Source organism: Sesamum indicum, linkage group LG3 (genome assembly GCF_000512975.1).
Source record: "Sesamum indicum cultivar Zhongzhi No. 13 linkage group LG3, S_indicum_v1.0, whole genome shotgun sequence".
Classification (NCBI taxonomy): Eukaryota; Viridiplantae; Streptophyta; class Magnoliopsida; order Lamiales; family Pedaliaceae; genus Sesamum; species Sesamum indicum.
The window spans coordinates 1,572,330-1,590,307 of record NC_026147.1 but is presented as its reverse complement, the minus strand read 5'-3'; the positions used below and the strand labels follow the sequence as shown (position 1 = coordinate 1,590,307).

Below are 17,978 nucleotides of genomic sequence, written 5' to 3'. Positions count from 1 at the left end.
AGTGGGAGACAGATTGGATTCAACAGACTAGCCCTTAAATTAATTGAATTAATTTATTTGAATTTGGCCCAATTTGTAAATTGAAAGAGAGAAAGGGTTTGGATCTTTTAATTGAATTAAAAGATATGAAATTTTATGTTGTGCTTTTGATTGAATTTGATTTAATTAAAAATCCATTAAACATAAAATTGATTTAATATCAATTAGATTGAACTCAGTCCATAAAATATAAGCCCAAAACCTTTAATTGACCTAGACTAGATCAAGAAGAAATCATATATATATCCTAAAACCTCAAGGGGCCGCCCAGTTTACCCCTATGATATGTGAAATGAGCAAATACTCATGTGAAAAAAGAATTAGCACATTTTCCTCTTGTATTTTAAAAAATTAAGCAAATTACCCCCATCAATGGTTTAGATAAGGTAATAATTTTCTTAATTTTTTTCAAAACACAGGAAGTAATTTGCTATTTTATATTTTATAGAGGGTAATAGTTCTTGACAGAAGTACATCCCACAATAGTTCCCCTTCCCTCATACTTGATTTTCAGAAAATTGAATACATGAAGTTTCATTTATATTTTACGTGGATTAAATCATCTCAAAATAATTACAATTTTACCAATTAAAATCCGTCACTGATCAGAATTTGATAAAAATCAACTTCCAAAACAATTTTACTACATATATAATGCAAGCAACACGAATAAAGACGCCACGCATACTAAACACAAATGTAATTGTTAATTTGCTCACGTAACATTGCATTAAGAGCATGAACATGATATTATTACTACATGAGTTTCCGATAAACTTGTGGTTCCAATCGGGGCACTGCCTGAGCAATCAAGGGCTTGGCCATTAGCAAACCTCCGTCTGATTCAACCAAGTCAATATTGCTTAGACCATTATGTGGTGTAGTCCAAACAAACCCTTGAATAAGCCTAGCCAAAAGAATGGTTGTCATGATAGAACCAAGCACGACGCCTGGACATCCTCTTCTTCCCGTGCTAAATGATAGCATGCACAACTCGTGATCCACAAGCATGACTTCCGAGTCTTTGCTAACAATGTGGCGTTCGGGCTTGTATACCAAAGGGTCTTCCCAAACCCTAGGATTTCGCCCTAGTCCTCGACGACTTAGCAAAACATGACTACCTTTAGGAATAAAGTATCCACCCACAGTAGCATCTTTTACCGATACGTGTGGGACGTTGAAAGGTACTATAGGATGCAATCTAAAAGCCTCTTTTGCACAAGCCTTGACATAATTTAGCATAGGCAAATCGGATTCATCGACTAGTCTATCTTTGCCTACAACTTGGTCTAATTCTTTGCATGCTCTATTAAGAATATCTGGCTGATTGATCATCTCTGCAAGAGACCATTCAACTGCATTTGATGGATTATCAATTGTGGCCAGCATTAATTCCTGTGGACATACGTAAAACTCAAAAATGAAAATTCCTAAACAACATATATATATAGGAAAAAATGCAAGTAACCCCCTTGTGATATCGCAAGTAACCCTCACATGAAAGGAGTCCTTCCCTGCATTTTTTAAAATACAACAATTTACCCCCCTATGATTTTTAAAATGAAGTAATTTACCTCCCTGTATAAGGAGGTAAATTGCTCATTTTAAAAAGCACACGGGGTAAATTGCTATATTTTTTTCATATGGGATAATGTGTTCATTTTCAATATCACAAGGGGGTCAATTGCTATTCACCATCTATATATATATATAATTTCTGTAAAACAATTACTCCAATTATGACAAGAATGCACAATTCTTTGGGTTTCTTTTTTTTGCTAATATGTTAGCTAAAACAATGATTCATATATGCTGATCTTAAGGGTTTGAGTAATTAATCTATCTACAGGTGCAAATGCAAATATTCATATACTCTTAATGGGTTGGTTGGAATGGGAGTAGAATGCGTCACTCTGAAATAAGGTCTAATCCCTCTTCACTCTGCAATAGCTGTTTATGATTAAAAAAATATTTTTTCTATCTAAATAAAATGTCTTGAAAATTTGTATATAAAATACCTACCAATACATGATACATATTTAAGCATAATCATACACTTCTACAAAATAGAGTTTAATTTAATAGATATTCATATACACTTAATCTATATGTGTATAAAGGGAAAAATTGCGATTGTCGTCCTGTAATTTAGAAACGACAATTTTGGGGATGTATGTATTGATTTTTATAATTTGACACTATAATTTTAAAAATTCGACAAGTTTAGTCCTTTTTGGCTGGAAAAATGCAAGTGAGGAGCACATGACGTTTATAATTGGTTCCGGCCAGATGGGACCAACATTGTCAAAGTTTTAAAGTTATAGGACTAAATCTCAAAATTTGATTCATGCAGGAGTAAAATTACCAACTCCCTAAGTTACAAGAAGAAAATTGCAATATTTCCTAAATAATTAGTATTTTTTGTTGAAAATTCCACTATCTTTTACTCCTTATAGAGAAAATATATTAATAATATATAATTGAAAACTTAGAGCCCTAAAAATATATTCAAGCTCCACAGATCGACATGCCCCCGGCATGGGATTTATCGAGGTTTTTAGAAAATAGAGGATATACTTACAGTAATTTCTGCTTTAATCTCTTGAATTGACAACAAAGAATTGTTGTTTGAATCCTTGAGGTTAATGAGAACATCAAGGATATCCTCTTCTATTGTTTTCATTCCTCGTTGCCACATCTCAACCCTCTTCTCAATTTCTGGATCTTGGTATTTTCTCACTCTCTTTAGAGCATCTTTGAGAATTCTTTTATGCCCATCCAAATCGAAAACCTCCAACCATGGAAGATAATCAGCAATTCCGAACCCATACACGTATTTCAAGATTGTGAAGACTCCTTGCAAATGCTCTTTCTCTTCCATTCCAGGGCCTCCATCCTCCATTCCTGACCCAAAAAACCTCTTATTGAAAATCAATTTTCTAGCCATATTCCCACAGTAATGCTGTGCGGCAACTCTCACATTTACAAATCCATTTGTGAGTGGACTTTGGCTTTGCTTGAACACATATCTGACAAGATGATCACTTTCTTCAACTCTTTTCCCATGGAGCCATCGGTGCGCTGTTGGTGAAAGCACTTTTGTGGCAATAACTCTTCTCATTTTCTTCCACTGATCACAGTTGGGCGAAAAGATTGCTGTCAGGTACCCATTGCTTGTCAGCTTGGCAGATAAAACGTCAGCCCTAGAGGCGAAAATCACATCTTGTTTCCTCAAGAACTCTCGAGCGAGTTCAGGAGAAGTGACAAAGATAACATGGGTGTTTCCAAGGCGGATACATGCTATTTCTGTGTTCATTTCTTGCATGAGTTGGTGCACCCATCGGGACGTTGGCTTATTTTTCATCATTTCAGGGAAGCAGCCGATGATGGGGTAACCCATTATCCCTGGTGGAAGCGGAGGTGTTCTTCTTTTCTTGAGGCATAGCCATTTGTTAAAGATTTTGGTGGCAAAGTATAACGCTAGCAACAAAGAAAGATTGATGAAAAAACTTGATTTGCTAATTTCCATGGCAGCCAACCAATGAAAGGGTAAGGAAATTTGCTGTGGCATTATCACCTGCCATAAATAAATAGTGTGATAATTTTCGCCATATTTTAGTAGGTTAATTCGATGCAGGTTCCATCTAAAGGGCAGGTGAAAGCTACGTTAATGCGGCATTTAATTACATTAAAACAAACAAAAGTTCGCAACACAATACATGTCTGTATATTGTGCACATAACATGAGTTAGGTTGAGAAGAAAATTCTGGAAACTTTTATGGTATTGCAAAGCTTTCGCCCTCTTTTTTACGGTATTGTTTTCTGTAATCAACTTTCTATCCTCAAACTTTTATCTATACTTAATGTTATTTCACAACCACCATTATTTAATTGTTAGAGACATGCTTCGTTTTGTTATTGAAACTTAATATTTAGATGGAAATTAGTTATTTTATTTGAGTATCATTTTAATTATTTTTTTTATGTATGTGATTTTAGCACCAAGAATACAAAAAAAATTATTTATTGGAACGGCTTTTGTAATGAAAAGGCCTATTGCAGCCAAACGAGGAGCTCTAAAATATTTGCAACGGCTTTACTGAAAGTCATTACAATTTGTAACGGTTATTGAAACGGCCTCTAGTGGCCATTACAATCTGGTGACATGGAAAAAAATAAATTTGAAACTGTTTTTGTAATGACCCTGTTGAATTTGATTTAATTGTTATTGTAACGGCTTTTGCTATTGCTTTTGTAACCGCCTTTTTCACAGCTTTGTAACGGTTTTTTGACGGCATTTTGCGAAACTTATAATTGGTTTTTGCACGGTCTTGTAATGGCCTGACGATTTTATATGTTCTTGATGTATTACAAAAGCCGTTACAAATGCAGTTACAAAAATTATTATTTATTTAATATATTTTAATATTTATTTTATAAAATTAACTAAATGAATTTATATAAAAAACACATATTATAATAAAAAAAATATTAATTTAATTAAAAAATAAAAATATTATTACGAAATTTGTATTTTTACAAAATAGAAAAAAATTATCCTAATCTAAATTATTATCCCCAGCGGCCGCGTGTTTGTCGTCGTCGTCGGGTGCATGGGGATCAGCTGTAGGTTGGGGCGCTAGATGATAGGGCCAGTTCGAATGGATGCTTCTAAGGTACCGCTTGATCATCTGCACCCAATCACAGATGACGTCACAGTCCCACGTGCAACATCTGCAAAATGGACAAATAAAAAAAAATATAATTATTTTATAAAAAAATATAATTTTAATTAAAATTAAATAATATTATACTTACCTTCAACTTTTGGAACCAGAATAGCTGGTGCTCCTGTGGGATCTGCGAGATGGTGGCGGAGCACCAATAGTCGTTATCTATAATTTAAAAAAAAGTTAACGTTAAAAACATATAATGTTAATTATTGATAAAATGATATTTTTTTTATAAATTTCAAAAAATTCCCATTTCCTAAAATTACATTAAGGTCCTCTAATTTTCTAAAAATTTCATTTAGGTACATAATTTTTTTAAAAGTTCCATTGTAGTCCATAATTTTTTAATAACTTTATTAAAATTTCTATTTTCCTAATACATTAAGGTCCTGTAATTTTCTAAAAATTTTATTTAGGTGCATAATTTCAATAAAAATTGCATTGTAGTCCATAATTTCTTAATACTTCTAGAGAAATTCCGATTTCCTAAATTTTAATTACATTAAAGTCCTCTGATTTTTTTAAAAATTTTATGTAGATGCATAATTTTCCTAAAAATTGCATTGCAGTCCATAATTTTCTAATAATTTGATTTTAAAATTCCTGTTAAGGCCTTTTTTTTCAAACCTATTATTATGCTATATTTTCAAAAAAAAATTAAATTCAAAAAAATACATACATATTTAATAAAATTACAGAAAATGTAGAAAAATGCAGAAAATTGCAGAATATTATAGAAATTTACAGAAAATAAAAGCAATTCAGAAATAACGGAAAATTTCTGAATTTTTTTTAAAAATAAAGAAATTATGAAAAAATTCTCAATTTTTTTCTTAAATTACAGAAAATAAAAGAAATTTCAGAAATTATGAAAAATTTCTGAGTTTTTTTTAAATTATAGAAATTCCTAAAAAAGTTTCAGAAATTTCCAAGCATCATCACCATAATTTTCAAGCATCATCATCATCATAAATTCCAGAATTTTAAAAAGTAGCAAATTTTTTTTAAATTTTCAGAAATTCAAAAGTTTTTAAATAATGCAGATTTTTTAAAATTACAACATCATTTTCATAAATTAAAATAAATAACATATATTTCAGAAATTAAAGTTACAGACATTTTAGAAAAATTCACATAAAAACAGAAAAATTACACCTAAAAATTTTATAAAATTACAGATAAAAATAGAAAATAATAATAAAAAAAAAAACCTATGGTAGGCTATGGTTGAGGACGGTCGTGGGCCAGTGGACCTATGGTAGGCGTGGTTGAGGACCGTCATGGGCCAGTGGCAGGCGATGGGAGGGGAGACGGGGGTTGGGGTGGGCCGGTAGAATGAAAAAGGCGAAAAAATAGAGAGAGAGAGAGAGAGAGAGAGAGAGAGAGAGAGGGTGGTGGTGGGTCAGCGGTGGGGGGAAGGGAGAAAGATGGAATTAGACAAAAAGAGGAGAAAGAAAGAAAAAATCTGTAAGTGTTGTATATATACTTGGCCGTTCCAAAAATCGTGTCAAAAAGAGTTACTAAATTGAAAAAGCCATTACAAAATTCGTTACAATATATGTTGCTTAATCTAACAGTTTAAAAATCAGTTACAAAGGCTGTTACAAAGTACGGATACGACGTCGTTTTTTTGATAAATTCCATTACAAAAGCCATTCCAAAGCCGTTACAATTAATTAATTAATTTTATTAAAATTTAATTCTAAAAGAAGATGTCATTTCGACGATTTAATGCTATGCAAACGTATTACTGTACTAGAACAATATAATCAAAATATTAAAGAAATAAATATTTTTGTTTGACATTCATACATGTATGCAGTTTGCAATAAATTTCTATATTCATAAATATTAGTATTAAATCAATGTAACTGTCATCTTATAGTGTTGACTGCATGGGTTAATCGAATCGTCAAAATTATGATCCAACCGTCAGATATGATCACACTTATGAAAGAATCCATTCGGCCAAGTTGTGGCCTTACTGGGTATACGAATTTTGACATATCGTTCCTATAACGTAATAGTAATCATTCAAATTAGTGTATTTTTAAATCAGGCAATGTGATTTAACATCACACCATCTAATATGACTTAATGGACACATTCTTGCATATATTTAAAGTTTGTATGAATCGGGTGCCCGGATGTAAAGATATCGTATTTTCCAATCTGAATTTTTGAAATGGCTCATGTTTTGTTACTGCTTTTGTAACGGCCAGTGTAATTTACCTTTGTAACAACATTTGTAACGGTCAATCGAATTTAGAGTTCTCACCATTTTTTTAATTTTGATTTCAAAAATATTAATTTTTAACGGCTATATATAATTTGGCCATTACAAATACCATTTCCCACCATTTTTTTCGCCTTCATTTGGAATGACCATTTTAACGGTTTCTTATTAGTTTGGCTGTTCCAAAGATTAAATTATTTTGTATCGAATTTTGTAGCGACTTTTGGAACTCTTCATGTTATGTTATGTTGCAGTGACTTTTGTAATGACCTCTAATAAAAAGTTCGTTCTAATTGTCATAGTTTTTGTAATACCGTCTGTTTGTATAATTTCTAGTGTTTTTTCTTACTGTCATTATAACGGCTCCTTATTTTACCTAAAATTAGATAAAGCCGATATAGAAAGAGAGATTAAGGAATACAGTGGATTCTCGGATCCTCCCTCGAGGACTGAGCTTACCGAAAGGAAGGAAGAGTCATAGGATGTCTAGTAGTACCATAAGAAAACAGGCCCTCGCTATGGTGAGCGTAGTGAACACAGTCTCGCAGCTTACCCAATCTCTCAACCTTGCAAATTTGTTACAAAAAAATTGAGCCATTAGAAAAACGGTAGCAAAATTAGTAACGAACAATAAATTGTAATGGTTTTACACACACCACATATTTGTAATGACTTTAGTAAAGGTTATGACCATTACAAAATAGATATATATCTATCACCCCTCAATGACGACAACACTTCCAATCTGTTACAAAACCGTTACAAATTCCGCCTTTTTTTGTAGTGGGGTTCCAACGAGCTTGGATTTCAATGAAGGATTTTGGCCGATCAAGCGCAAGTACTTGAAAAATAAAACCTACAAAATATCACGTTAGCACTCTGATGTTCAAGTTAGTTATGGATTTAGGAATAAACAATCATAAAAATAAATTGTTATGAGAATTTGAGATATAAGTAAGAAATTTATAGAAAAAATTATGGTCAGAATGCAAGTTGATAGCCAAAGTAAGAGTAGAAAGCAATTTTTCAGCTTTTGAAAGGTGTGCTCATTAAGGGACTGAACCTGCATATGTAGAGGGGGCATCCCCCTCTACCGGGACTTTGCTTAGCGCCTTTATCTTCGGAAGGGAAGGGTTAAAATACATACGGATAAGGATTGACTTGGTCTTATCTTTAACTGATCAGTTCACAACAGCACGTCTTTGCTTGGAGAATGACTCTTTTCATGTGAGGACTCTTACTCTGCAGGAGTCCTTCTAGATTTAGAAATCCTGTGTCTAGGGGGCTCCTCCCTTCTCTTAGGTTGCCATAGTTGGGCATTGGATGTGGACCTGTGGCTTGAACAGCTTCTTTCTAAGCCTCCTTCTTAGGTTAGATCTGTGGTCCTTTTTTATGGGCCACTTTCGTCTTGAGTTGATGAGCTTAGCTTGGATTACCTAACCTCTTCTTAGGCCAAGTTTTCTTGGGCCGCACACATCATTCAATGTACTCCACCCTAAGGAAGAAATGTACCCCTAACTATTTAGATTAAGAGCCTTTGTAGCTCCAAAAAGGAGGATCCCACTTTGACATTTTTGCCGCCTATTCACTTTTGCCGTTTTCTTCAACTTAGGGAAGCGTATATTGTGCACATACAATACATGTGTGTATATTGTGCACATAACATGAGTAGGTTGATAATAAAAGCTTTGGCCCTCGTTTTTACGGTATTGTTTTCTGTCCTCAAGTTTCTATCCTCAAATTTTTATCTATAATTAATGTTATTTCACAATAACCATTATTTAATTGTTCAAGACATGTTTATGTTGACTTAGTGTAATCAATTAATTAATCACAGTTGGTTTTGTTCTTGAAACTTAATATTTAGATGGAAATTAGTTATTTATTTGAATATCATTTTAATTAATTTTAGCACAAACACTACAAAAAAATTATTTTAAATTGGAATGATTTTTTATTTTTTTGTAACGACTCTTGTAATGAATTATTTCTAAGAAGAATTTTATAGGCTGGTTTCACATTCTTTGACTCTCACTCCATTGATTTTCTTGATTATTTTAGGGCAAGTTCATCTGAATTTATTGATTTTTCAATTAATTATTTACATGTGAAACCTTTTAGTACTAATTTTTATTCGAAGATGATGAGGGTAGATGAAGAGATACGACCCGAATTCACCAAGAAATTACGAGCTAATGTAAAAATAGCCACACGAGGTCTAGAAGTTCATCATGAAAGTACAATTATTTTACTTAAGATTGGCACGAGGTCTAAAGATTCATAAAAACTGAAATTGTTAAAAAGAATATATACAACCTCAGTCCCCTAATAGCTCGTGTAAGAGAGCCGAATAAACATGAAGAAAACCCTTATAACATCTCGATGGGATTCTCCAAATACCACCATACGAAAGAGATTTCTTGAAGATTTGATACACAACACTTTCGACATGGCTGTTTCAAGAAAGATTTCGTGAATATTCGTTACGAAGGCACAATGTTAATCCTCTATAAAAACCGCCATCTACAAAAGAAGAGGCAGACGACAACAAATGGAGAAAAAGTCCTCTTAGAAATAAACACATCTATGTAGGAATTTACTCTAAACCATATGTTCCCTAAGTTTCATTCATTTCGCATCAAATTGGCGTCGTCTGTATAAATTTAACCGACAAAATGGTAAGGAGACAAGTCTTACTAGGATAGAGGGAAAACCCTAATGAGGAACTAGGAGAAACACCCACACCCCAAGAAAAAACTGATGCAGAGGTGAGAAGGAGATGTACGTGATCATATTGATCAATTTATTGCTGTGATGGAACTCGAAAACCCAAGTGATGCTTTTTATGCAAAATTTTTGGACCTAGTTCTCACAGCTCGCGCCGGGATGAATCTCGAGCTTCAGTAATTGGCCAGAGGGTGTATACACATTTCACTAGAAATAAACGCTATCCCAAAGAACCTGGTCACCTAGTGTAAGTGGAAGGGGAACCTTTGAGAAGTTACATGTAGTGGGTTCACAAGCGAACTGCTTGACGTCCCAATGTGACTTCAAAATTCTTTTCTGGAATTATCTCTCAAGGACTACGGAACAGAGGGCTGGCGAACTCCCTTATTGGATAACCGACAATAAATTGGGGTAATCTTCTAATACGGGATGAAAAATTCATTCTCATAGAGTCGAGGAAATTTACGGTCACAAAGGTCGTCGCTATGACCGAATCTATATTTAGTACATTGTGATCGTGTTCAGACTAATGTCCGACGGGTAACAGCTACTATATTTACTTTCTTTGGGGATGGGCTGTTGCCATGTGACAGACCATCGTCGCATATTTTGCGATGTAGTTTTGAATAGTCATTTTTGCTATACCGACTGTCACAAAGTTTGCAGTTTTGTTTATGACAGTCATTTTTGTGACACTGACCGTTGCAAATTTTGTGTATAACAGTTATTTGTGCAACGCCACTATTGCAAATTTGGGATGGTTGTTTCTGCGGAGATCATTTTTGCAATGCCATTGTCAAACTCTGTAAAAGGGCAAGGATTAAGAAGATGCAAAGTGGCAGAAGCCATAAACTTTTATTTCTCTGGAAGCAATTGTTCAAGAAGAGAAAAATCTCAGTTACAGAGCAGTTCTTCCGTTGTGTATATGTACAGCCTTTTACCAGACTTAACTGAAGAAGAAGGCTAACTACCAACTACCAATCTTTCCTCTGTGTAGAAAAGCGCGAACACACTTTAGACAGCGCAAAACTAATTACATAAGTAAAAACACATTTCCACTTAAACGTACAAAGAAAACGTACACGTCTCTGAGCAAATAAAACGAGCTAAGCTACTGTTCTTCTTCTTCAACCTTGAAATAACTTCAGCTCAGCATATACAGCAGTTGTGGTTCTTCACTCTGCATTTTTACATCCCCTCCTCAAGTTGGACGTGTCAAAACCTTGATAAGTCCTAACTTGGAAACAATGGACATGAAACTCGGCCCTGGAAGTGTTTTAGTGAAGATACCAACTAACTGGCCCTTAGATGAAACATGTGCAGGGGCTATGAAACCTTGTTTATACTTATCCCGCACTAGATGGCAATCAATCTCTAGGTGTTTAGTTATTTCATAAAATACAGGATTTGCTGTTATATGGAGTGCAGCTTGATTGTCACATAAAAAGGGAATTGGAGTAAGGACCTTAAGTTCAAATTCCCCAAGAAGGTTGTATATCCAAGTTAATCCACATGCTACAGAGCCCATGCTTCTATATTCAGCCTCAGTTGTGGAACGTGAGACTGTTGTCTGCTTCTTCATATTCCAGGAAATCAAACTCCCTCCAAGGAATATGCAATAGCAGTTAGGGACCTCCTTGTATCCTTGCAAGTGGCCCAATCAGCATCACAATAGGATAATAGTTCAAAATTAGCTACTGCAGGGAAAAATAAACCTTTGCAACTGTTCCCTTCAAATATTTCACAAGATGAATAGCTGCATCTATGTGTTCCTTGCATGGATATTGCATAAACTGGCTCAATTGTTGTGAGGCATGGCAAATGTCAGGCCTGCTGAATCCTAAGTAAGGAGCCTCCCCAACAATCTTCTATATGTTTCTGGAAGATCTAATTGCTCCTCTGCATAAGCTGTTAACTTGACGCCTGATGGTAATGGTGTGGTTGTAGCCTTGGCTTGAGCTAATCCTGTATCTTCAATAATGTCCTTTATGTATTTTGTTTGTGTGATGGTGAGACCCTCCTTTAATCTAGTAATTTCCAGCCCCAGAAAATATCTTGTTGTCCCAAGGTCTTTAATAATGAATAATCTGTTTAAGTATAGTTTTATTTCTTTAATTTCATGTTCTGTGGGCCTTGTAATCAGAACATCATCCACATATACAAGCAAACAAAAAAGTCCAGCTGGAGTGGTTTTAGTGAAAAGACGATAATCATATTTAGATTAAAATGAAACCATAAGCTTCCAACTTAGCTGTAAATTCTTGGTTCCATTGTCTTGAGGCTTGTTTAAGCTATATATGGACTTTTTCAACCTTCACACATTCTCTTCAGGGATTGAATAGCCTTTAGGTGCCTGCATATATAATTCATCATCTATAAAACCATGTAAGAATGCATTGTTAATATCCAATTGGTGCACAAACCAGTGCAGTTTTGCAGCAACTGCTAACGAGGTTCTTACTGTCATTGCTTTAACTATAGGTGAGAAACTGGCTATGGAGTCTATCCTTTTATTTGATTGTATCCCTTAGCCACTAATCTAGTCTTATATCTTTCAATGGATCCATCAGAGTTAAGTTTCAGCTTATATATCCACTTACAGTCTATTGCTTTCTTGTTTTGTGGCAATAATGCAATCTCCTAGGTTTTATTTTTCTCTAAAGCCTTTAATTCGGAGTTCATAGCCTCTCTTCGTTCCTTTCTTTGAATGGCCTGAGTGTAGGTTCTAGGTTCCCTTTCATGTGATGATGTTGTAATGAAACATTAGTGCATACCGATAGAGTGTACAACAATTGGTATATTAGTTTCTTCCGATACTTGTGAGCAAATAAAGTCCTGAAATTTTGTTGGTCTTATAGTGGTCCTAGTAGATCTTCTTACTTCTGTAGTGTGTCTAGGTTGTAACTCAATGCTTTCTTCCTGGTGTGAGTTTTCTAAGCTCTCTGAAGTATCAGGCTGCATTTCGATTTGAATCTTCGCATTTTTTGAGGTAAGATAAAACATACTCAATGTTTATTTTTGTATTTTTCTATTTTTCAACTTTTCATATAATATATATATATACATAATATAAAACAGACACAATTTGACAATAAACAGTAATTTTTGTTTCCCAAAAATACAATATTAAACATAAAAGATTTATATATATACATATTTATATATATAAATATATATGATTTGAAAATGAACAGTGATTTTTATCTCCCAAATCCCAACATCAAACATACACCACTTATTTTAAAATATTTTAAATTACCCCAAAACACAAATTCAAACATATCATCTATTTTCAACACACACTCACTTATCTCTATTTTTCTCTCTCTATTTTCAAAACACAAAACAAAACAACTAAAACACAAATTTAAACACAATGTCAGTGTTTTGTTCTTCTTCAATTCTATCATGTTCTATAATTTCATTTTCTGTTTCAGCTTTAATGGTTGGAATGGAACATGTTATTGAATCTGTTTGTTGTTCTACGTATGGAAAGATGTGTTCTTGAAATGTAACATCTCTTGAAATTATTATAGTTCCTTTGGTTATATCATACAGCTTATATCCTCTTTAATTATGAGCATATCCTACTAAAATACATTTTGAGGCTCTAGGATCAAATTTTGATTTGTTAGGTAGTGTGTTTGTGACATAACATAAACAACGAAAAGTTCTATAATGGCTATAGTTAATAGGTTTCTCATATAGTGCTTCATATGGTGTTTTCCACTTCAAAAGAGGTGTAGGTAACCTGTTAATATATTTCAAAAATTATGTTCATTTTCTTTTATTAAAATAAAAAATTTTACTGAAAAAAATAATTATTTATAATTTTAAATATTTTGGCACACACAATGTGCAGTATACCGCTAGTCTTGAACAATACACTAGTAACTTATTTTTTCTTTTTATAGATTGCGATTTTTACATTATTAAATACATTTAAATTGTAAAACGACAATAATAACTTATCTTTTTTTTTAATAGAATGCGATTTGTACAACACGACAAATATCTCGGTCTGCCAGTCGCTATGGGCCAGTCAAAGAGGTCGGTCTTCCAGTACATTAAGGATCGAATTTGGCTAAGCTTCAAAGCTGGCGTTGTCGGAATTTATCACAAGCAGGGCGCATGGTGCTTCTTCAAACAGTTATCGCTTCTATGCTTACATATGCCATGAGCTAGTTTCTACTTCCGCTTTCTACTTGTTGGGAGATAGAGGAAATGATGGCAGATTTCCTGTGGCACAATAAGAAATTTGCAACTAATGGCAGGATCCACACGTGAAGATGCGGGCGACCCGCCTGATCTCTTGGGACCCATCTGTCTTGGTAGCCGTCGGATTACCTTACGTCGGAACACCCAGATGATGCCACGTGGCACCCAACCATGCGGTATCGTACAACTATAAATACTAGCATTTATAAATATTTCGGCAAGTGCATTTATTACATTTTCTTGATCCCACACATTCTCCTCTGATCACTGTCGTCCCCATTTTTCTAACTTAAGCATCGAAGGACTTTAATTGGGGGCTATCCGGCAAGACTCACGTTTGTTCTGTTATCATGATCTACTTGTAGGGAGCCCGAGGAGGGATTCAGCGACCCGACCTCAGGGTACCAGGTCCGACGACCTGATCTCAAAATTGTGCGACCTGCATCATAGACGCATTCGCTTGATATCATGGGACAAATTGCACTCTAGGAAGAAGGAAGGAGGACTCGGATTTCGTAGACTGTATATCTATAACTATACACTAGTGCTGGCTCGTGTTCTTAAACAAAACTACTCCCCTGATTCAGAAGTTCTCAACGCTTCAGTTGGCCCATCTGCTTCTTTCATCTGGCGTTGCATAATGGGTACGCAATATCTCATACAGGCGGGTTCTTGTTGGAAGATTAGGAACGGACGAAAAGTTAACATCCTGTGCCACTGGATTCTAAGGCCTCTATTGTTTCGAGTTGTAGCGGCACCACTTTCCCTTGATCCTAAGGTGACGGCTAATGGCCTACTAACAGCAGATGGCACCTAGAATGAGGGATTAATTAAGGAAGTCTTTCTTACAGAGGATGTTGAAGCTATCCTTAACATGGTCGTTTTACGGTGAAAAAAGCTTTCCAGTTAGCCTGCCGCGAGGACCGACGCGAATCTAATGAGGCAGGGGAAACCTCATCGGTTGGACTTGTGAATTGGAAGTTTATTTGGTTAGCACATGTGCCGCCTAAGGTTGGATTGTTTGAGTGGCGGGTGTTCCGGAATAGACTTCCTATGGTGCTGAATCTAACGAAGGGGAGTAAAGACTTAGGGGACTTGTCCTTGGTGTGGAAGTGAGCAAGAGGACATAATACACTCCTTGCTTCGATCTTCATTGCCCCGCCAGGTTTGGGCCATGTCTCTCCTTCGTTGGAGAATCATTTCGCAAGGACATGACAACCCAGAAGATTAGATGAGGAGCTTGCACAGGATGTTGGATAAGGAGGATTTTTGTAGGGCTCTCCTCACCTGCTGGTTTCTGTGGGGAGCTAGAAATAGACTCATCTTTGAAAATACCCAAGTTTCGGCAGGAGAGGTGATGGAGAAGATTAGATGTTATGAAGATGCTCTCAAAAATACTATAGGAGAAAATGAAACTCTAATCCTTAATTGAATCAAATTGTATAATTAATTAATTGCTTTTAATGTATAATACGTACGCTCACATGAAATAATCCATGAAACCAATAATTGATTAAGCAACTACTTTATCAGTACACTACCAGTCTGCCACTAAATGCAAGACATATCAATCGCCAACATCCTTTGTAATGAAAGAACTGGGATCAAGTGGTTTAGATTGGGTAAGTAAAGGATTTAGACCCCATTTATTTTGATTTATTAGTTTGAATTAAAAATAAATAAATAGTATAGCTTTATCAATTAGTAATTGGTCTGTCCAATGAATTTACTTAGGAAAAAAATAGGAGGAGAAGAGGAGTTAGTATCATTTAATAGGTCTAATTTTTTATAAGTTTTAATAATGTTTTAATTTAATAATTAAGGTTGAAGTCTCCTAAATACGTTCAAAGTTATGAGTTTGAGTTCCAGCCGAGGTATGGGCATTTGTCTTACTTAATGTAAATTTATACTATAAAAGTATGTAAAATTTAGTGATAAAATAAATTAAGTGATGATTTTAATATTGTCATTAATTACATATATATAATTTAGTGACAAGAATGTTTCATTTATCACAATAATGAATTTCATGATTTTAATAAATTACTATTATTTTACGAACATTGTTACTAGCAAAAATTAGTGACAAAAATATATACACAAAGTTGTCACTAAATACAATGAGCGACACATGTATAATGAGGATATTATTGTCACTAAGTTGCCATTAAAGTTGTGTCACAAATTGTATATTTAGTGACAATTGTCACTAATATTTATATAATGATAAGATAAAAATTATTATCACTTATATTATATTTTTTTGTAGTGTTATTGATTGAAAGCAACGTATATATCACTTCACTGATATTCATATAAATATGTTATCAAAATTTCTGTAAAAATAAACTAATTACCAAACATGAGGGAAAATATTTGGGGGAATCGGAAGTTTACAACAGATAATGAAAATTAAATTACTATTTTAAGATAATTATAATCATACATACTTATAAAATACTTTAAAATATATACATATTAACTATATTACATGATGCTGGTCACACAATTTGGGTCGAATTGCTGAATCTGGTATCCTGAGATCGGGTCGCTAATCCCTCTTTGAGCTTCCTACGAGTGGATCCTGATAACAGAACACGCGTTAGGCTTGCTGGGTAGCCCCAACTAAGGTCCTTCTATGCTTAAATTAGAAAAGTGAGGTCGAAAGCAATCAACGGAGAGCTAGTAAGATCAGAAAACGTAATAAATTCACTTGTCATAAATGTTCATAAATACTGGTAGTTAAAACATACAGTACCTCTTGAATGCTTGCCACGTGGCATCATCTGGGTGATTGGGTGTCAGATGATCCGACGGCCAGAAAAGCGTGCAGGTGGGATGAACCAAGTCAGACGGGTCGGGTCGGATGCGCCATCATGCTCGAATTTTTGCCTTTTATGGTAGATTTCTTCAAAATGGAAGGACAATTTGATCATTTTGTAATTACCCTCGTCATTACGTAATGATCAATAGTGTTTGTCGGGTAGAATGATTCCAAATATTATTGAATGACCACCTAACTCAAATATATAAATCTCATATTATAAAACTACACTATCACTATTTTCAAGAAGTCTAAACCCGACAAAATTTTGAGCGGATTAGTGCAGTTTCATTGAATCGATATGAAGAGATTTACGAGCAATCCCCATTTATAAATCTCCTCGTTTCCAAGAAATTACTAATTTAAGTTGTATTATTTTAAATTATGGATTTAAATTTTGAAAAAGGAATTTGACGAAAAGATTTCGAATAAGTTTATATTAAAAGAAACTTTAAAATTATCAATATTTAATAAAATATAGTTCGAATTTAAAAATAGAGGACTTGAAAGTTAACAACAATTTTAAACAATTTCTTGACTAAAAATTTGAAATTCATAATCCAAATATAGCCTTGTGTTAAAAGACATTTGCAACGAGCGCTACAAAAAATACAATATTTAATATGATTATTTATTGCCATGATTAAAAATAAAATAGTTTTAGCAAACGGTCATTGAGACTACATACGGCCATGCAATGGTTGTTAAGTGTGGTATATATTTACGAGGATAGCTAAAATATTTGTTATAGTTAAAAGCAACTACGACTCTTAGTCATGGCAAATAACTTTTTGTTGAAAAAAAAATCTATATTTTCACAGCAATATTATTTAACTCTGGCCAATAAAAATAATTTACCACGATTTTAGTCCACAACTATTAAAATTATAGTTATTTGTTTCTAATGTAGTATTTTTTGTTTTATAATTTCTGCTTGTAAACTACTTAAGTTAAATTAATTTAAATAAAAATTATAAACAATTTTCTACGAACTTCTGTAGTTTATTAGGTAAAATTGTAGATATTAAATTCTTTTTCCAAGCATTACCTACTCAAACTTCAACTTTGCCCTTTAAACTTTTATTTTTAAATATTTGTAATTTTTACTATCACTTAACTCACAATTTTTTCGATGTACTCCCATCACAAGAATAAAAACTATTAGAAATACTATTTTATATAAGATTATTTTTCTCTTGA

At 33.9% G+C, this 17,978-nt stretch overlaps 1 protein-coding gene across 1 annotated transcript; it reads right to left on the bottom strand.

Annotated features, from left to right (window-relative positions):
* LOC105157077 (isoleucine N-monooxygenase 1-like) lies at window positions 722-3,581 on the bottom strand. Its single transcript, XM_011073371.2, has 2 exons — window positions 2,621-3,581; window positions 722-1,434 (listed from the first exon to the last, which is right to left on the bottom strand). The coding sequence occupies exons 1-2, from the start codon at window positions 3,566-3,568 to the stop codon at window positions 796-798; spliced, it is 1,587 nt and encodes a 528-aa protein (XP_011071673.1). The 5' UTR covers window positions 3,569-3,581; the 3' UTR covers window positions 722-795.